Below are 21,645 nucleotides of genomic sequence, written 5' to 3'. Positions count from 1 at the left end.
AACATTTTCACTTTCTTTAGTGATTAAAATGTCCCTCTCAACCTCTTCCTCTATTGTCACACTTGGGCAGTTCATGTTATGATTTTTCACGAAAAACTCATGACTTTTCATACTGTGACCTCAAGTTTCTTTGAACTCAACTCCAATGGCATTTTTTGCTAAACTTCAGCTACCCAAAGGAACAGCCAAACATTCCACCCTTTGATCATCAGCATCTTGTGCCATTTCCAAGACCTTAAATTCACAAATTGTTTTCTCTGACAGTGACTTTTTTCTCCTATTTCACTCTCATTCAACTTAGTCTTCATGCCTATGATGACTTCCACTCCCTCAGTGCCTCTGTATTTTCTGTTTGTCTTCCTATCTACCTGGAACCCATGGCAAGCCATTTCAATGGTGCTTTCTCCATCATCCTTGATTTCTTAACTCCTTTAATCTAGCATTACCAATTCTCTAAGAGGTAGCTTACGTACCATCTATTTTCTCCATTCTTGCCCCTGGGGATGCCAAGTCCCATGAAACAAGTCAGTTGGTTTCACTGTAAATTCATGGTGTCCAGGCTCGAGTAGGCACTTTTATTATTTTGTATTCATTTCATATCAAAATGACTTGATTCATACTACCTATTTCAAAGAATTTCTGCTTTCAAATCCTTGCGCCTCAATCTCACCATTATCTTTTTCTGAAAAAATGAAGTTCCTTTACTAAGATCTAGGCCAGCTAATGTGTCTGTCCTACACTTTTCTCAGTTTTTCCTCTTTTCCCTAAACCTCTTGAAGGTTAAACCCTTCTCAGCCTTTATTATCTTCTCTACCTGTCCTTGGTTTTTCATTACCTATTCCTTTTCTTGCCACTTTAAAGCCTCTCTCTCTATTGTTTTTTCCCTACGAAGACTTCCTTGTTTAAAAAGAAAAATTAACAATAACTCAATCCTGCTTCTACATAATGCTACCTCCTCTTCAGCAAACATGTAATGGCTTTACCCAGGATGTGTAATTCTTGAATACCTTATGTCTCCTCTACAGTTGGCTTTCAAACTCAATTCTTTTTGAAATTGCTTTCTCAAGCATTATCTAGTCACCAAATCTAGTATTTTTAGTCTTTATCCTTTTGGTTCCCTGTGGGATATAAACAGGTTATTTAGGCTTCAGGGCCTCTTGCTTAAAGGGGCCCTTAAAATGTTTATGTTGAATATTCTTGTAAAGTTGCAAAAGTAAAATATTTTTGCATTTTTCTTCTCAAGCTTTAGGTCCAACAAACCTGGATTTGTCACTTTATACAATAGTCCTCCATTATCTGGTTTCATTTTCCGCAGTTTCAGTTACCTGAGGTCGACCTCGGTCTGAAAATACTAATTGGAAAATTCCAGAAATAAACAATTCATAAATTTTAAATTGTGCGGCCGATGAAATCTCGGGCCGCCCTCCTCAGTCCTGCCTGGGATGTGAATCATCCCTTTGTCTACCGTGTCTACGCTGTATATGCTAACTGCCAGTTAGTCACTTAGTAGCCATCTCAGTTATCAGATCAACTGTCTGGGTATCACAGTGTTTGTGTTCAAGTAACCCTTATTTTACTTAATAATGGTCCCAAAGTGCAAGAGTAGTGATACTGGCAATTTGGAGATGCCAAAGAGAAGCTGTAAAGTGTTTCTTTAACTGAAAAGGTGAAAGTTCTCGACTTGAAAGAAAAAAAGATCGTATGCTGAGGTTGCTAAGAACAAATCTATCCGTGAAATTGTGAAGAAGGAAAAAAAAAATCTTGCTAGTTTTGCTAGTGCACCTCAAATATGTATGTATAGGAAAAAACAGAGTATATATAGGGTTCACTACTATCCATTGTTTCAGGCATCCATTGGGGGTCTTGGAACATATCCCCTGTGGATAAGGGGGGACTACTATAAAAGGGGATCTGCCCCTCATATAAAGGAGTTCATCAGATTCTGTTATAGCCTATAGAGGTAACAAAGTGGAGCATGGCTTCCTCCAACTTGGTCACAGCTAAGGATAGAGATAGTTGCTACATTAAGAATTACATTTTGGATTGACCAAAGAGTTATATTCTTTCCATACCCAGGTCCCAGGTCTGGTCCTCATCATGACATGTTCAGGAACTAGATTTTAAGCAGTTTGACCAAGGTGGTCAAGCACTGGAAGATTAATTCATGCTAACAAAACTCACAAAAGATTATTTATAAGTCAGAATATTCATTTCTTAGTATACAAGAAGGAAATAATACCTTAATATTGGCTATGGGTATAAATATCTGCTATCCAGGACACTCTCCTAACTGGATCAAGGTATTATAGAGACCAAATATGATTATAAAACTTTTAGTTTTCATATTTAACGTGAAAATAACTGAGTGCTTAAGGCCTCCTCACTGCATAGGTATTGCCTAAACCCCAAATTCCTTGAAAATGAGGAAAGCCCTGTTTCTTGTGTGACTTCAGCAATGTGCATGATTCTGACCTACCAGTCTCGCCTGGCCATGGATGGAGTTGTCTGTGCCTTAAACATCGCACCCCTCAACTGCACCCTACTTGGCTGCCATAAGCCAATATTGCGCATCTCTTCCAGTTCCCCAACCGTCCTAGCCCTTTTCCTCTTACTTCATCCGTGTCCTCTCTTCCCTTTCCGTTACCTCCACTCGAAAAGTTTCCCTCACTTTCAGTGCCTAGGCTGTCCTCCCCCTTCCTAATGTCAGTTCTGTCGTCATTTACCTACTTTCACCTGGCCTCGCCTACTAATCATCACCTCCTAGACTGTCATGTCCTACCTGGCCCAGACTGGCCCCACCTCCCAGACCGGAAAGGAAGCGTGGAATCGCGGTCCGGCCGGACCTTCCCGGGTAAGGGCGCCCGGGGCCCGCCCCCTGCCCCAGCAGGGGAAGTCGTGAGGAACGCTTCATTCTGTTCTTTGCATGGTCTCCCCCTTTCATTTTCTTCCAATCCTTCAAAACCACCAGCGCTTTTACCCTCTCCGTGAGCACCACAAGCGCCTCTTGCCCTCAGTTGCGAGGAGAGGTCTCCCAACAGAGGCAGCAACGTGCCTCCTCACTTGAGAAGCTAGGTGAGTGCGGATGCTGGCGTCTGCGCACCGGTGAACACAACCTGTGCAGAACCCCAGATGAAAGGGCAGGGTGGTTGGCGCTAAGCCAATCATAGCTCTTGGCAACAAGGCTTAGCCAATCAGAACACGGGAGGCTTGGCGCACTTGGGGCGGCCCGGGCGGGGGAGGACCCGGCCTCTTGCAGCTTGGAGGCCAACGCCTTCGCCCAGGGCTAACTGGAGCTGAGCAGGTTCACTGATTCCAGGGACTGAGCATCTTCTGAGGTGGGAGACGGTGCCCTCCCACCCCAGTTAATTTCTCTAAAGGCCTTGGCCTTAACAGGTGTTGGTGCCTGCCGTGGACGCAATCTGAACTGGGCCGTTTTTCTCTCTGGAGACTTTGTGCCTATGGTTGGGGACAGAGTGAGGTCGTTGCCTTGACGATGGCCGCATGCGGCCCGTGGTCCTCCTGAGTGTGAGCTTGCGGCGGGCCGAGGTCGATCTGCTTCCCTGCCTGTCACACCTGGGACCCGCGACTGTGTCTGCAGAAGAAATCGTAACAGCACTGGAACTACTAGTTTGCTAGTCAGCGTCTTTTAGACCTGCGAGCGAGATGCATTTCACCTCAAATTTGTTTCCAAGTTGAAAATCTTTGGGTCTTTCCACGCGAAAGGATTTTAACGAAACAGTAAGTGTAATACTTTTAAAAGCTTCTATTATCTCGTTCTTTTATCTATACTAGATTTCCATCTGTCTTTATCAAAATAAAAAATTAGGATTATTTTTATTATCTAAATTGTTGGTGTTAGAACCATATGCTTACATGGCACACGTCCAGAAATACCGCATTGCCAATTGGCCAGGTTTCTTTTTAGTTTGTATTATCCTTACATGCAGGAGTAGAAGGCATGAAAAGTAATAGTTTATGAGTAACTGTTTCAGGAAACAAGAGGCATTTTAAGCCATGATGCTTACAGGTATTTGTGGGCAGGGCCACTTGAAAAAGCAGGTGTGTTCAGTGTGCTGTGACCAAATGTGAAGTTGGTTTCGAGAATGAACTTGGATTAGTCAGCTTGCAAAAATGTTAGCTTGTGATATGCTTCAGAGTATCTTAAACATGCTTAAAGTAATTTTAATTTTTTTCACGTTGCATTTTCAAATATTGAGGACACCAACTGCAAAATGTTTTAAAATGATCCAGGTTATAGATTCCAACTGCTTTTGTCCAAGGCATAATAAACCTACAGTCTAGTCCTTAATAAAATATACCGTCTTAGTGGAAGGAAAAAAAATTAAGGAAAGGAGAGAGAGAATTACATTGAAAATTTTTTTCAAACACAGACATTTTATTTAAAAATAGTTAATAGATGTTAAATGTAAGTTAAAATGTCAAATGTATGGAAAATTAGTGTTGGGGACACTGGTCTGTAAACGTTTATAGTAGAACCTACTAGCAAAGCTGGTAATAAAATAATGAAATAATTGGAGTTGGTGTTGACTGGGATTTATTTTCATTTTTTCCCCTCCAAAGGTCAATCTTCTGGCTTTCTATGAATATCTTTGTTTAAAGAAAAATATATCTATATAATAAAACCTTAAATTATTATTATTATTATTGTTATTTTTGGTGAGGAAGATTGGCCCTAAACTAACATCCATGCCAATCTGCCTGTACTTTGTATGTGGGATGCCACCACAGCATGGATTGATGAGCGGTGTGTATGTCCACACCTGGGATCTGAACCCTCAAACCCCGGGCTGCTGAAGCCAGAGCACAGGAACTCAACGACTACACCACTGGGCCAGCCCAAAACCTTCAATTATTAAATGTGAACTGCTGAAAATGTATACACTGGAATATCACCGTTTGCTAGAACAAAGAGGATTTTTTTTTGTCTTTGTCATCAGTGTCCAAATAGGGAAGCAAGTAAAAATGTCCCAGTTGACAATCTAGGTAAATTAGTTTTAGATTGCCATAAGTACACAATAATAGACAAGAATTTTTTTTTCTTTCCAAGTTTTGTGAATGAGTCTGTTTATGTTGTCAGGTTAAAAAAATGCAGCTATGAATTATCATTTGAATATATAGTTACCAAAAGACTATTTTTGTCTCCCAAAACTTTTTTTTTTTTTCCAGGAGAAAATAATACCAAGTTTAATAACATGTATACATGGGAGAAAGCAGGGACACTGCGTTTCTCAACACAATAGCAGAAATTCTTGTCTTAAATACCGTGTTCAGCCAATGACAAAGGAGGATGTTGGGGGTGGGGAGTCAGTTACAGGAGATTACCACTAAAGCACAGTAAACAAGAGTAAGGTTATTATGCAGATTTAAGACCTCACTTTCCACATTGATAAGTCTCTAGAAATGAGGCCATCCCCCCTTTTCCCAATACAGAGAGGGAGATACCTTTACAAAGGAGATTTCCCTTATAAATGTAAATGTTTGTCTGGCAACTCCTTGCAGGGCCATCCAGAGAATGTGGCCAGAGAGACATAAGATGGGCTTGTTGGTGCCTTTTCTATTGTAACATCTATTTTACATTATATTACAGCCATCAGATAGAAGATCTGTTCCAGGAAGGAGTTACTATGTCAAATTCTTTAGGCAGTTAGTGGGGGAGGTCAAATGTCCCTCAGAGAAAACAATCAAGGTAAAGAGATATATTTCAGGGTGGCCAAATCTTGATCTCCCACAGTCCCGCCTTTGAAACTAAAAGTTTCACAGTCCTTTTGAAACTTGAAGAAGTTTCATAGTCCAGAAGCTGAGTTGGTAGATTGTTTCATCTCACTGAACACATTTCTTAGTGCTGATAATAGATCAGTTCAATTAAGTTCATTTTAGAAGGTGGTGATGCAGGTGGGCTCTCAAGGTTACGCCTATATTGTGGAAGCAAGCAATCAAGTATTTAATAGAAGCATTTCTATATAAACAAAAGAAAAACAAGGTTAATGGTTGGAGCAAGTTGTAAACCAGTTTCTGAGTTCAGAGGACAGCCAGTTAAGATTTTTAGATGTCAGCGTCAAAGTATCTTTTGCAGTTTAAAATGTCTCTGATGATGTCATCAGGTCATCTCTTAAGTTTATATCAAGTCCATCAGCTTCAGTTTGTAAGGCTTCAGGAAAAAGGGCAGGTTCAGTTTTCAGTGATTCCAAATGAAAAGGATGGAAAAAATCAAAAACGTTAGTTTGGATATCTTTAACCGGATATTTCAGGAGACTAGAAGAAATCAGGATCCAGTCCAGTCAACAGATATAAAACAAAAACCTCAAAAGACAACAAAACTAGGATCTAATATCTGCAAATGTATACTATAGTTTTTACTGAAATATAATTTTTCTCTCTAAAATCACCCTTGTTTTTATCAAAGATAGCCAAATTTAGACTAACTAGTTTGTAAAATAAGTCTAGTTCCAATAAAGTTGGCCCAATTATTTACATAAGTACAGCAAAAATAGCAATTAATCATATAAGCTCTTTTAAATCTGCTTTGCTGGAACTTTTTAAGGAATCTCAGATTGAACTTTAAAGGCCTCGAGGCCAGGAAAGCCAAGCCAAGGATTTTGTCATCAGACTTTGCCTGCAATACCTACAGATTTGGGTGAATTCCTCTTTTCCGAGGTTCCCCCAAAATGTTTCGAGGTTCCTTGTACCTGCCAGGTAAGTGACATTCTTTACTTATCCTGGTAAGTGCTGCTTGCAACATAAGGTACCAGGCCAATATTTCCACGTGGCTTTATTCCATCAAGTCCAATCTTCATTCCTCAAAAGCTGTATGGTTATATCGCAAATATGATGTTCCAGTCATCAACCTTGGTAATGTAACCAGTGTTTCCAATTGTGTCCTTTTGCCGGCTTTCGTCAGGTGTTCCCGTATCTCATCATCTGCAGTAGTCCAGGGAGAAGGCAGTTCTTCCAGTCCCAAAACTTTTATAACCATATTGGAATTATGAGCAATATTTTTTTTTTATTCTTTGCTTCTGGAATTTTATTTCAAAATCAGATTTTAAAGATAAATTTAACTTCGAATTTGTAGCTTATTAGCTTTTATATTTCATGACACTCAAACCTTATGAATTAAAATCTATCTGTATTTGGACTGAAAAGTTTTTTCTGTACCAAAATATGTAGTGAAATGATTGCTGGACCTTCATCAATCACTAGTAATGTAAAAAAGATTTTATTAAGATTACCTTTATCCAGAAAATGTCATATAATGGGATGTAAAATCATTCTAAACACAAAATTCAAGTGATCATACAGTGAGTAATCATTAAAAGGATTTTTGCAATACTGTATTTGGTACTACTAATATTTAATTTTAAGAAGTCTGCTTATATACTGTGATGTCATTGCTATTACTTTGTAAGTTCAACATAGGAATTTAATTACTATAGTAAGAAAAGTAAAGAAATTTCTTAGTGTTAACTTGGTAAGTGATCATTTTGTGAACAAATATTTTTCCCAATTGAGTAAAGTGCATAAAGATTTTCAACTTTGGTGTTTTAAACCTGATGTAAAAAATAAAATTTGCTTTTTGCTAAAACCAAATTCACTTGCGCCTTTTTCACCTTTGAGTGAAAAGGAATTGTGTTTTTCTAAAGTGAGCTGTAGGGCCGGCCCCGTGGCTTGGTGGTTAAGTGCGCGCGCTGCGATGCTGGTGGCCCGGGTTCGGATCCCGGGTGCGCATCGAGGCACCACTTCTCCGTTCATCCTGAGGCCGAGTCCCGCATACAGCAACTAGAAGGATGTGCAGCTACGGCATACAACTATCCACTGGGGCTTTGGGGGGAAAAATAAAATAAATAAAATCTTTAAAGTGAGCTGTAATTGTTTTGTATGATTTTTCAAGCATTGCTTTATCTGAATTAAAAATATATTAAATATCATTAACATGATAAGGTTAAAGTTAATAGCTTAGATTCCATTTGCCTTGCCTGTTGTGAAATGTCTGTGAATATTTTGAAAACATAGTGTAGATGTGGAAACAATAAGGAATTGTGAGTCAGCACAGGACAGCCATCGACACAATGACTGCTCTAATATGGAAAACAAGTGGGGAAGAATTAATTTGCTGGGAGGGTGGAGAAAATTAATAACTTTATTAACTCATGTTTTGGTTTCCACAGCAAGAAAAATTCCTACTGGTTTTGAATTAAAATGGAAAAATATGAGAACCTGGGATTGGTTGGAGAAGGGAGCTATGGAATGGTGATGAAGTGCAGGAATAAAGATAGTGGAAGAATTGTGGCCATCAAGAAGTTCTTAGAAAGTGATGATGACAAAATGGTTAAAAAAATTGCTATGCGAGAAATCAAGTTACTAAAAGTGAGTAAACACATATATTGAGTTGAAAGAAAATGAGTTGTCTCTTGATCAAGATTACATTTTTAGGAAAAAAATTACTGTTTTTATATTTGTTTTATTTCCATAATAAGGTTTAAAATATAAATTTCTTCTTTTCTGGCAATAAACAAATAAAATTATTACATATGCATATTCATTTATCTCATGTATTTAAGCATAATTTTAAAAATATTTGTTGCTTCTCTCTGTATCTATCTTCCTACCTATCTATCTGCCTATCTACCCACCTGTGTATCTATCTTCTGTGTTGTGGGTCCCAAGACCACCCACAGGTTTGATGATTCACCAGGAGGACTCACAGCACTCAGCATGTAGTTGTACTCATGACTATGATTTAGTACAGTGAGAAGATATAAAGCAAAATTAGCAGAGGGAAAAGGCACTTGGGGCAAATTGCAGAGGAAGCCTGTCACAAGCTTCCAAGAATTCTCTTCCAGTGGAGTCATGCAAGATGCACTTCTTTCCTCCAGCAATGAGTTTGTGACAAAACGTGTGAAATATTGTCTACCAAGGAAATTCACTAGAGACTCAGTGCTCAGGGTTATTATTGGGGCCTGGTCATGTAGACGCCCTCTGCCTGGCTCATACCAAAATTCCAGACTCCCAGGAGGAATGCAGGTATTCAGCATAAATAATATTATTTGCACAGTCAGCCACGTTATCAGTTCTGGAAATGAAAGGAGCCCTCCTGAAATCCAAGTTCCCAGGTGACAGCCAAGGGCTTATTTTGTAAGCAGACCTTTCTAAGGATAGCAGTCTCAGGCCTGCTATGTTAACTCTCTCTCTTTAATCAATCTCACCAGAGATTTATTAATTTTATTTATTTTTAAAGATTTTTTTTTTTTTATTTTATTTATTTTTTCCCCCCAAAGCCCCAGTAGATAGTTGTGTGTCATAGCTGCACATCCTTCTAGTTGCTGTATGTGGGACACGGCCTCAGCATGGCTGGAGAAGCAGCGCGTCAGTGCGAGCCCGGGATCCGAACCCGGGTCGCCAGCAGTGGAGCGCGCTCACTTAACCACTAAGCCACGGGGCCGGCCAATTTTATTTATTTTTAGAAAGAACCAACTTTTGGATTTGTTGATCTTCTCTATTGTGTATTTCTTTTCTATTTCATTAATTTTCTTTAGTATTTCATTATTTTTATTTTTTTTTTTTGAGGAAGGCTGGCCCTGCGCTAACATCTGTTGCCAATCTTCCTCTTTTTTCTTTTTCATCCCCAAAGCCCCAGTACCTAGTTGTGTATCATAGTTGTAGAGTTGTAGCTCTTTTATATGGGAAGTAGGTCTGCACCCAGGATCCAAACTGCTAAACCCTCGGCCACCAAAGTGAAATGTGTGAACTCAACCGCTATGCCACCGGGCCGGCCCCAAGTATTTCATTCTTTCTACTTATTTTGGGTGGGTTTATTTTGCAGTTCTTTTTCCTGATCTGTTTAGATAGATGCTTACTTCTTTAATTTCCAGGCTTTTATTTTTTCATATATGCATTTAAGGCTATAAATTTCCTTTTAAGAAAAGCTTAGTATGTATCCCAGAAATTTTGATTAGCAATTCAAAATATTTTCTCATTTCCCTTAATTTCCAAACATATGGAAATTTTCTAGGTTTCCCTTCCCTGGTTATGTACTTTTGACACAATTTCCCTGTGATCTGAGTTTATACTATGTAAGATTTTATTCCTTTGAAATTTCTTGATACTTGCTTTTTGGTTCAGAATATAGTGAACAACAACAACAAAATTCCTGTGTGCTTGAAAGGTATTCCATTAATTCAGGTTTGTTAACTGTGTTGTTTAAATCTTTAAATTCTTACTTATTTTTTTGTATGCTTGTTCTATCCAGTACTGAGAAGAAATGTGTTAAAATCTTTCTCTGTGATTAGTGATTTGTCTATTTTTCATTGTAGTTCAGTTGATGTTTAACTTTATAAACAGAAAGGCCGTATTATTAGTGTATCAAATTTAGAATTATTATATCTTTTTTTTTTATAATTTTATTTATTTATTTTTTATCCCCAAAGCCCCAGTAGATAGTTGTATGTCATAGCTGCACATCCTTCTAGTTGCTGTATGTGGGATGCGGCCTCCGCATAGCCGGAGAAATGGTGTGTCGGTGCACGCCTGGGATCCGAACCCGGGCCGCCAGCAGCAGAGCGCGTGCACTTAACCACTAAGCCACGGTGCCAGCCCCTAGAATTATTATATCTTAATGTTGAATCAGATCTTTTATCATCATGAAATAACTTTTTATTATAGTGATGTTTTGTCTTAAAGTCTGTGTTGTCTGAAACTAATAAGGCTACACTAGTTTAATTTTGGTTAGTGTTTGCATTGTATATCTTTTTCTATATTTTTACTTTCAATTTTTCTCAATCCTTGTTTAGATATGTCTCTTTTGAGCATCATATAGTTACATTTTGTTTTTTATGCTTCTGGATGATCTTTGCCTTTTAATTGGAACATTTAGTCCATTTACATGTAATGTAATTTCTGATACATTTAGGTATAAATCTACCATCTTAATATGTGTTATTTGTCTTACTGGTTCTGTATTTCTTTTTCTTTTCTTTCTTTAGATTGATTACACTTATCATTCCTTTATTTCTCTCTAATAATTTGAGAATTATACATTGTGTTTCTATCTTTTTAGTGGGTACCCTAGATATTTGTTAAAATCTGACATTATCCAATACTTTTATCCTTCTTCCAGACAATACAAAAAAACCTCACAATACTTTTCTCTAGTTATTCTCTTCCATTTTATATGCTAACATTGTCATATATTAACCTTTACATATATTTTTAAACACCACAAGGCATAAGTATTGTTCAGTGTTCACTTAGATTTATATTTACCACTTTCTTTGTTCTTCTGACTTTTCTGCATCTCAGATCATTTATTGAGATCTCTTCTCTTCTTGAAATACATTATTTAGGATTTCCTTTTGTGAGGATCTATGTAGACAAAACATTTCAATTTTAGTTTGTGTGAAAATGTCTTTATTTGCTGTCATTCCTGAAAGATATTTTGCTGTAAATGGAATTTCAGATTGGCAGTTATTTTCTTTCAACAAAATGAAGATAACATTGTTTTGTCCTCTGGCTTCCATTGTGGCTCTTGAGAAGTTAGCTATTCGTCCAGTTGCTGCTCTTTTCTAAGTTTAGTTTTTAAGTCTAGATCTTTTTTTTCTTTCAACTTTTTATTGACATATAATGTACATAGAGAAAAGTGTATGTATCATAAGAATACATTTCTATGGATTTTAAAAAACTGAACAACCCCATGTAACCATCATCTAAGTCAAGAAAGAGAACATTAAAATCACCTCAGAAGCCCCCCTTATGCCTTCTCCAGTCACTACTGCCTTCCTCCTCCACCCAGGTCACAACTATCCTGATTCCAATCAGCAGAAGTTAGTTTTGTTTTCTGGCCACTTAAATTTTTCTCTTTGAGTTTGTTTTTATGCAGTTTCACTATGATGTGTCTAGTGTGGATATCTTTTGATATATCTTGCTTCATTGGATCTTCATGAATCTATGATTTCTTTTATTAATTCTGGAAAATTCTCACGTATTATTTCTTCAAATATTATGTCAACTCATTCCCTTTCTCCTCTATTTTTGGCCAGTTAGCATATGTTAAATCTTCTCACCGAATCCTCTGTCTCTTGCCTATTTTTCTTTCCATCTATTTGTCTCTCTGTGCACTCTTCTGCACTTTATTCTGACCCATCATTTAGTTCACTGATTTTCTCCTCAGTATGTTATTAATCTCCATCACTGAGTTGTTAATTTTGGGTATTGTATTTTTAAGTGATTTCTTATTATGAAATATAGCCCACATATAGACAGTGCAAAAAACTATAATTATAGCCCAATGAGTTATTGGAAAGCAAACGTTCATGGAACCACCACCCAGGTCAAGAAATAAAATATTGCCAACATTGCCCTTTCTTGCACCATCCCAGTCACTAACTCTTCCCTCTTCTTTAAGGTAAACACTATCCTTACTTGCATGTTGATCACTGCCTTGATTTTTTTTCACATTTACCAAATAAACATGCATTCCTAATCACTATAGTTTAGTTTTACCTATTATTTTCTTAAAAAGCTTTCTTTTCACTCTCTTAATGTTATCTTTTACTAAACAGAAGTTGCTGATTTCAGTGTACTCAAATTTTTAATCTTTTCTTTTACGGTTGGCCATTTATATCTGGCTTAAAAAGTTTTTCCCTACCTAGAGATGAGGATATTCTTCTATATTATCATCTTTTTAATTGCTGTGTTTTATTTCATTGTATAATTATACCTTAATTCTTTTAACCAGTAATATATTTGGAAAGTGCTTTGTGATCCAATCTGGAATCTTTTATTTTAATAGGTGAGTTTGGCACATTTATAGTTATAACAGATAAGTTTGGTCCTAGTTTTCATTTTTTGCCCCTCTAAAGTCAATATAGCTTAGTGGTTAAGAATAAGAAATCTAAATATTTTGTATACAAATCAGCTGCAGGTCTGGGTGTTTTTACAGGGCAGATGTTATGGACATGAAGGAGGAACTGAATAAAAATGAAATGTTTTTGAGAAAAGACAGAGTCCACAATTCCTGTGTTCTAATGTTGCCTCTACCATTTATTTCTGTGTGACCTTGGACAAGTTACTTAACCTCTATGTGCTTTAGTTTCCTCATCTGTAAAACAGGATAATAATTGTACCTATTTCGTAGAGTTTTTGTGCTTAGAATAATGCCTGGAACATAGTAAGCATTATGTAAGTATTAGTTATTGTTATTTATAATATTATTTTATTTTAATACTCCTTTAAAAATATCTTTCTGTATGGTCTCTGAATTCCTTTTTAAATATTGGGTATGTTTCCTTTGGTAATTTGGAAAGGTTTTATTTTATATTATTTGTTACCTTTATAACTTTGGCATTATATAAGATACTTAATCCTTTATAAAGTGATTATTATTTTTCTATTTCCTCTCTCTCCCACTCACCCACATCTGATTTTAGAAGATATCTTATTTATCTTAGTGTTTACCATTAAACCTGTAAATATAATTAAGCCTTGTAATTTAAAATTTCAGGTCAAAAATATAATTTTGACCCATTGACAGGGAAATCAGCCTACATATACTCTTATCTTGTTTAGAACTTCTCTTCTTTCTCCTAAATTTGTTAGTAATATCATTTGTGCATTGTTAGCTTTTTAATATCCTATTTTTGTGTTGTAACCATGATGCCCACTTATAGTCTTATATGTACTATAAGACTTAGTTCTGCACTAATAGATTCACTGCTCATGTTCAAAAATTTTTCTCTGTTGTCTTTTACTTGAATAACAATTTCATTGGGTGTAAAGTTCCTGGATCCTTGAGGATTTTGAGGGCTATAGTCTAGTGATTTCTTTCCCTTTAAATGTAGCAATATTTTCTGGTGAATCTGTCATTTGTGTTTCCTTATCCTTACTTCCTCTTTTCTTATAGTATCTTTAAATAGATCCTGGATTGGTTCCTTTTTGATTGTTTCTTATCTTGTAACAAAGTGAGCCCTCCCTGGACCAGCTATTTGTAGGAGGTTCATTTGAGGGAGAAGGCCTGATCTTGTTCCAGGCTACCAGGAATCCACCATGTTCAAATGATATTCCTTACAACACGAGCCTGAGTGTGGGATTGACTTCTGTTATACTAATTTCTCCGAAGCTTGTAGTTGCAAGTTTGTTCATAATGAATTGTTTTGCCTTCCATTCAGCCTCATTGACAGATTGCTTCCAGCAAATGAGTTTCTGTGTGATTATTCAGGCTCCCCTCCCCTACTGTTCCTTGGTGCCATTCAGTTCTACAGATGCTTTCACTGACAGCCCATGAACCCTGTTCTCATTATATCAAAGAAGGTTTGTTTATTTTTCCTTTTCAGGGTATGTCACCAACTTTGGAGAACTCAGCTCTGCCAGCTTTGTAGCCATAGATGATCTCTTGGTATCTTTCTACATTCCTGTTTGACCTTGACATTTGGCAGTCCCACCTCATTTGTGATGGGTAGGGTCATAGATCCTACTTAGTCTCATCAAAGATGGAGCTACAGTTTTTTTTCCTCATTGGCTTTGTTGTGTTCTCTGAGAGGAGGATGGAGCAGTGTGGTCTTTTGACTATAATTTAAAAACCAGAACATACTTTTTACAATTTACACTCCATGCATTTTATTTAGATGTTTTTCTTATGCTAAGATCTATTTTAGATTGTGACTAATTGCTAATAATTTGGTCTTATAAAAACTATTTTGCATTTTTTTTATAACAGCAACTGAGGCATGAAAATCTGGTGAATCTGTTGGAAGTGTGTAAGAAAAAAGAGCATTGGTACCTGGTCTTCGAATTTGTTGACCATACAATTCTTGATGACGTGGAACTCTTTCCAAATGGACTAGACTACCAACTAGTTCAAAAGTATTTGTTTCAGATTATTAATGGAATTGGATTTTGTCACAGTCACAATGTAAGTATTTAATTTAAATATTTTGCCAATGATTGACTCTCCAGATACAGTCACTTAATGAGACATTTGTTTAAACTAAAGTTTGGACCAGTAAAGTAATTGAAATGAATTATGTTACTTTGATATTGCCAATTTTCACATATTGTAATACAAGTATTCTTTCCCCCAACATTTTATTATGAAAATTTTAGGCCATATTGAAAAGTTGAAAGGGTGTACAATGAACAACCATATACCTACCAACTGGATTCTATACTTGTTAATATTTTGCTCTATTTACTTTATGACATTTATTCATCTATTCATCCGTTTACCAATCTGTCTTATTCATTTATGCATTTGAAAGTAAGTTGCAGACATCAGAACTACACTTCAACTCTAAATACTTCAGCTATGTGTATCATTAACTAGAGTTTAATATTTGTTTGCTGATTTTTTTTTTGAGGTAACATTTGCTGAGTGAAATGCACAAATTTTAAGTAATGAGTTTTGACAAATGCTTATGGCCAAGGATCCATGTATTTGTTAGTTCAGATTCTTTGCCTAGTTGTGAAGTATGAAAATTCCTGCTCTTACCCTATTGTGTACCACAATAATTTTATATCCTTCGAGTATCATCTAAAAGCACCTCTAGGTAAAATGACACTTATGAATAACTCAACACATTGATTCTGCCAATTTTACAAAATATTTTAAATGACATTTTTTGTGTGATTGTAAAAGTATTAAATGCTAATGGTAGTTGTGGGGCTGGCCCTGTGACCTCACCATGGATGTGTAGGATGTAATAGAAGTTGGTAGCCTATGCAAAATGCTCAGCAATGCAGATTGCCATTTAGAATGCTAGTCCTCTGAAAGAGTTTAAAATAAATATATTTTTAAATTTTTCAAAATACAATCTACTTGTATTAGAGATCTAGGCCTAATAATTTGTTTTGTCTAGCTGTAGAGTTTTTAGTATTGTCTCCCAGGGTCCTCTTTTCTCCTTCCATAGTATCTCCTTTAGAAATCTTAACCAGTGACCTTGTTTTACCCTACTTACATTTCTAATTGCCTGATGAATGCCTCCACTTGGGTGCTCAGCAATCCACCTAAAAACCAGTGTGGCTAAAACTAAACTACTAATTATCCCATCAAAACTAATTTTTTCTAGACTTTTCTATTTTTGGTAATGGAGCCACCATTCTTTTAGATTCCAGGTTTAAATGAAATATCTGAGATTACTTCCTAAATTCTATTGATTCTTGATTTAAAATATTTCTAAGCTGTATCTCTTCCTTTCCATTCCTCTGAGCACCAGCCTAGTTTAGGTCCTTATCACCTCCTCATTGTCCCACTGCTCTTCTCCCTGCCCCTAGTCCCTCTCTCTGATTTAGCTTGTTTATGGCCAACATTTTCTTCAAACACCGTATTGGTTATGTCACTTCCATGGGTTCCCATGGCCTTGACACCAGCTCAGACTTTCCAGACTAGCAGTTGAGGCATCCTTCCTCCCTAGTACTAACCTCTGCTCTAGAGAAAACATTTCCCCAGAGTCTCTTGATCTATTCTCATCTTCGCTCTTTTGCTCTCCTTGTTACCTTCACTTGGATTGCCCTTCCATTTCTACATTTATCCAAGTCATGCTTGGTATTAACGATCTATCTTAGAACACAACCCTTTCATAAAAATCTTTCTTGACCACCCCAGTCTTCAATGATAGCTTTACTCTCTTAGTCTTGAGAGCAGTCATTAACAGAGCAATTGATTTAGTAAGTAATAATATATATTTCATCCAATATCTTTGATTGTTTAAATAAAATTTCAGGCATAAATGTTTTTTCTTGCCCAACTAGATACCAGGTTCTTTAAAGCCAGGAACAATTTTATATGCTTTTATTTGTATTCATTGTAGGGACAAAAACAATGTGCTGCACATGGCAGGTGCTCAAAAAATAATTTGCTTAACTTGATGTGCCAATATATGTCATACTCTGCTTTTTGTCTTAGATCATACACAGAGATATAAAGCCTGAGAATATATTAGTCTTCCAGTCTGGTGTTGTCAAGTTATGTGATTTTGGATTTGCACGGACATTGGCAGCTCCTGGGGAGGCCTATACTGATTATGTGGCAACGCGATGGTACAGAGCTCCAGAACTATTGGTTGGTGATGTCAAGTATGGCAAGTAAGACATCAACAAGGGCAGGGGGGAAGGGCGGACTTAACTCTCTTTTCTTGATAAAATGGAATATGTTTATAATATAATAAACGATCCCTCTAACACTGAAAGGAAGATTTGAGTTTAGGAAACTTTAAACATTCTTGTGAAACCAATTGAGGTGAGTATACTTATTTTAAAAGTAGGGAAATCAAGGTGAGTAAGTGGTCTATTTCTTACAGTGGGTTGGAAAAAGATGTATTTATCACATGTAAAGAGAGGTACCATTGATTGGATAAGTCTGACACTGTTGGAATGAGGTGAGGTGGAGTGGGCAAGAGTGGGGGGAGAACATAACTGAGTGTGACTTTTTAAAACATAAAGTGTCTTCATGAATGAATTCTTCAAAGAAGGGACTGTAACTTTTAGTGCTTTTGATAGAAATCTTTCTAATATATTTTCTACAGTTTCTCTGTTTTCAGAATACACATCATTTAATGTTTTCTTGCCTAAATTCTCATTTTACTGCTGTACTGAACTTTTGTACCATTTTATAATTCAGCTATGATAAGCAATTTCAAGGTAGTTGTCCCTGTGCTAATAACGCTAGCCTATTTTTCTTTAAGTTCTTGTGACTGCTTTTTGAGATAGTTTTTCTATTGTCTCCCTGTTAGCTTTCAATTCTCCTTGTTGTTAGTGTATGTGTCCCCAACCACCTCCTTCTGGTGTGCTGTTTTCAGTGTATGGTGGGATAGACTGATCAACCTTGTTAGAATTATATGTAAACAAAGAATTAATAGGTTCTGAATGGAAACCCAAAAGGGTTATTCCAAAGTAAAGTACACATAATAACTGTTTTTATTTTTCAGAAGCCTTTTCCTTCTTGTGTCATGTAATTGAAGTTTCTGGAAATCTGACGTGTAAAATTGGGGTTTGGTACTTTAAGTTTATAGGGAAATGTCTTTTTATGGGTAATTTAAGACTTACTACTACTATTCTCAAAATACCAAATAGTAATATGCAGAACAGATTTGGTGACAGTAAACACATTAGGATGCCACATTTTACACAACGTTGATTTTCTTTCAGGGCTGTTGATGTGTGGGCCATTGGCTGTCTGGTAACGGAAATGCTCATGGGGGAGCCCCTCTTCCCTGGAGATTCTGATATTGATCAGCTATATCATATTATGGTGTGTTTAGGTAAGATTATACATCTGCATTTTAAATTTTAGAAGTTTTTTCCTATGTTTTTGTTTGTATCTATTTTACAAACTGTTGGTATATTAAAGATGATATGTGTTTTAAGTGGAGGTAGGGAGCAAATAGGAAAACCTCATGTATCTCTCACTCGCTCTCTCTCTTTCTCTCTCTCTCCATTCATTCATTCTCAGTCTGGCTTTGGTCTATCTGACATAAGGTCTTAATCATGCTTCCCCCCCCCCACTCCCCTCTAAATTTCTCTGCACTTTTGCATTCAATAAATCACCTGTAGAGAGGATGCAAATGATCACTTATTATCTTTGGGTCAGCAAGCATTTGGTGTATTATGACTATTACCCTCATCCTCACCTTCAGATTGAGAGACACAGAGAGTTACTTCCAAGGTAGTTTAATCTTGCTGCCTGTCTGATTTTTGTTGTTAGTGCTTTGGATAAAATTTCAAAACTAGACTATCAAAGTCTTTTTATATTTGTTGAAAGATCACCTTTATGTTGGGAGATGGAGCTTGGAAAATGGAAATAATGGGAAATACTTAGGGGTTATTTAACTATTGGATTTAAATTTCCAGGTTAGAAATTCAATAAACAGTACAATGGTTTCTTACAGCAGAATTTTTGTATATATTTTATACTAAATTAGGTTTTAAAGTTGAGAAAAAGGGTGAAAGTGTTCATATCAGACCTTAGATACAAGTATAAAATCAATTGACTAAAAATTAAATTCTTAAAGGGTGGAACTGATTTATACAGATTAGATTCTGACCGTATGACTGTTAATATTTTCGTTGTTTTGGTCAGCACTTTATGCTTTGTTGTTAGATATGAAGTGCTGGTACTTATATCTGAAAAATTATAAAATGTTCTTCGGCTCTCCTTTTCTTATGCTTCCTCATGTCTTCAGTTCTATGTATGTGAACTTTTCTAAATGAGTATGTTGAGATAAGAATGTTAATTTCCTTGAGGTAACTTATGTCAAAACCCCTATGAAAGACTGCCAGGTGGCACCACAATAAGCGTACTGTCTGGCTGATTGTGCCTGCCGAGAGAGCCCAACTCCATAAGCTGTGTTCTGTTCTTTTCTCTACTCCACATCCCCTGTTTCTTTGCCCTTTCTATTATGGTGTACAATGACAGAGATGTGTGACGTTCTCACTTCCAGGTAATCTAATTCCAAGACATCAGGAGCTCTTTTATAAAAATCCTGCGTTTGCTGGAGTAAGGTTGCCTGAAATCAAGGAACAGAACCTCTTGAAAGGCGCTATCCCAAGCTCCCTGAAGTTGTGATAGATTTAGCAAAGGTAATCATACTTTTTCTTTTCACCTTCAGATAGGAAATTATTATGGACACTGGGTTTTCTGTTCTTTTTTTCTTGTCTAGTTGATCTTTTAGGTCAGCAAGTTATCCCAATTATTTTATTTTATTTTATTTTTTTAAAGATTTTATTTATTTATTTTTTCCCCCCAAAGCCCCAGTAGATAGTTGTATGTCATAGCTGCACATCCTTCTAGTTGCTGTATGTGGGACTCGGCCTCAGGATGGACGGAGAAGTGGTGCCTCGGTGCGCGCCCGGGATCCGAACCCGGGCCACCAGCATCGGAGCACGTGCACTTAACCACCAAGCCACGGGGCCGGCCCAATCCCAATTATTTTAATCTTTGTACATTAAGAAAGAATTTAAATAATTTGCAGAGGGTGGGGGAATTCAGAGATAAAGGCCTAAAAATTTTACTTGTTTTAGGAAACTATTTAGTGTTATCTAGCGTGTTTTAAGTGTGAAAACATCCTCATAACGATATGTTTTTAATGTTTAACATTTAAAATGCAAGCCTTGTGTAAATGCAAAAGAGAAGAAAAGTAGGATAAGGAAATAAAAAGAAAGGTAGAGAAGTTGGAAAATATTGAAGTATAGGGCATAGGATTGACTTATAGTGTATTGTTAAAGGGGCTTTTGCTTCATCACTGGATTTACTGAAGCTAATTCACAAATGATCATCACCTTTGCCTTGTATTTGAGGAAGATATTAGGGAGATTCTCACTGGATCAAATTGTCTCTAAAAGTGGACCTTTTGGAATTATTAGCTCAAAAATTCTTATTACTTAGGATTGTCCTAAAGTATTGATAAAATAAGTATCTGTAAAACACTGGAATCACGTAACATTTCCCCAAGGTATTTTTTGCCTTTTTTTTTTTTTTTTTTGGTGAGGAAGATTAGCCCTGAGCTAACATTCGATGCCAATCCTCCTCTTTTTGCTGAGGAAGATTGGCCCTGGGCTAACATACATACCCATCTTCCTCTACTTTGTATGGGACGCCGCCACAGCATGGCTTGACAAGTGGTGCATTGTGCGTGCCCGGGATCTGAACCTGCAAACCCTGGGCTGCCGAAGCAGAGTGTGCGCACTTAACTGCTATGCCACCAGGCCGGCCCCTATTTTTTGCTTTTTAATTCTTTAAATAACTAATTGAAAAAAAAAGTTTAATAAGCTTATAATTAATTATAAGTTCTTAGAATAATGCATTTCCACTTTTCTACATAATCTTCTGACAGATGCAAATATTTTTCATCGAGGTTAGCTTTATGATCTGTCTGTAAAAGGATTTAAAGGGAATAAGTGCAAAACTGTTATCCACCTTGTGTCCCTTATAGTAGAGTCAAATAACTTCTTAAACATTTTATTATAGAAATTTTCAAACATAGAAAAGAAAGTAGAAAGAATAATAGTATAATGAACCCTCATGTACTTGTCATCTGGCTTCAACAATTGACAACCTTTTGACAATCTTTCATCCATCCACACCCTCCTCAGCTTTTCTTTTTTGGGCAGGGGGATATTTTGAAGCAAATTTCAGATGTTATATTATTTCACTTATAAATAATTTAGTTATTTGTAGAACTTTTCTTGTTCATTTAAAGCTACTTATTGAGTCCCTTTTATTTTAACTGGCATTGAGTGGTTCCAATGAATCAGAACAAGACCTGCACTAAAATAAAATCATCTATGTAAAGTATCTAGCACAGTAATAAGCACAGAGTAGATCCTTTCCATTCCAATCTGCAAGGGCTTTAAATTTTAAAAATTCACAATAATTCCTTAATATCATAAAACATCTAATCAATGCTCAAAGTTTCATTGATTTTTTTTCTCGTACTTTCTTTTTATAGTTTGAATTAGGATCCACATGAAGTCTTTGGATTGCAATTGGTTGATATATCTTTTAAGATTCTTAATTTACAAGCTCCTCTTCATCTCTTTCTTTTTTGTTTAAACCTTGCCATTTATTTGTTGAAGAAACTGGGTTGTTTGTCCCTTAGGATTTTCTACATAGTATAGTTCAATATGTTCCTCTGTGTCCTGTAT

The 21,645-nt window shown here is 36.5% G+C and overlaps 1 protein-coding gene across 1 annotated transcript in view; it reads left to right on the top strand.

Annotated features, from left to right (window-relative positions):
• Window positions 1–3,136: 3,136 nt before the first annotated feature.
• Window positions 3,137–21,645, top strand: part of CDKL2 (cyclin dependent kinase like 2) — a 36,163-nt gene continuing 17,654 nt past the window's right edge. The window contains 7 exon segments of the mRNA XM_087434436.1: window positions 3,137–3,738; window positions 8,184–8,382; window positions 14,726–14,920; window positions 16,910–17,088; window positions 18,151–18,263; window positions 19,443–19,520; window positions 19,523–19,581. Coding sequence (XP_087290562.1) covers window positions 8,215–8,382; window positions 14,726–14,920; window positions 16,910–17,088; window positions 18,151–18,263; window positions 19,443–19,520; window positions 19,523–19,581 — 792 coding nt within the window. The 5' untranslated portion in view covers window positions 3,137–3,738; window positions 8,184–8,214.

Source organism: Ceratotherium simum, chromosome 8, assembly GCF_057802395.1.
Source record: "Ceratotherium simum simum isolate JZ-2026a chromosome 8, ASM5780239v1, whole genome shotgun sequence".
Classification (NCBI taxonomy): Eukaryota; Metazoa; Chordata; class Mammalia; order Perissodactyla; family Rhinocerotidae; genus Ceratotherium; species Ceratotherium simum.
The sequence above is the reverse complement of the archived record's forward strand: the minus strand, read 5'-3'. Positions and strand labels throughout refer to the sequence as shown.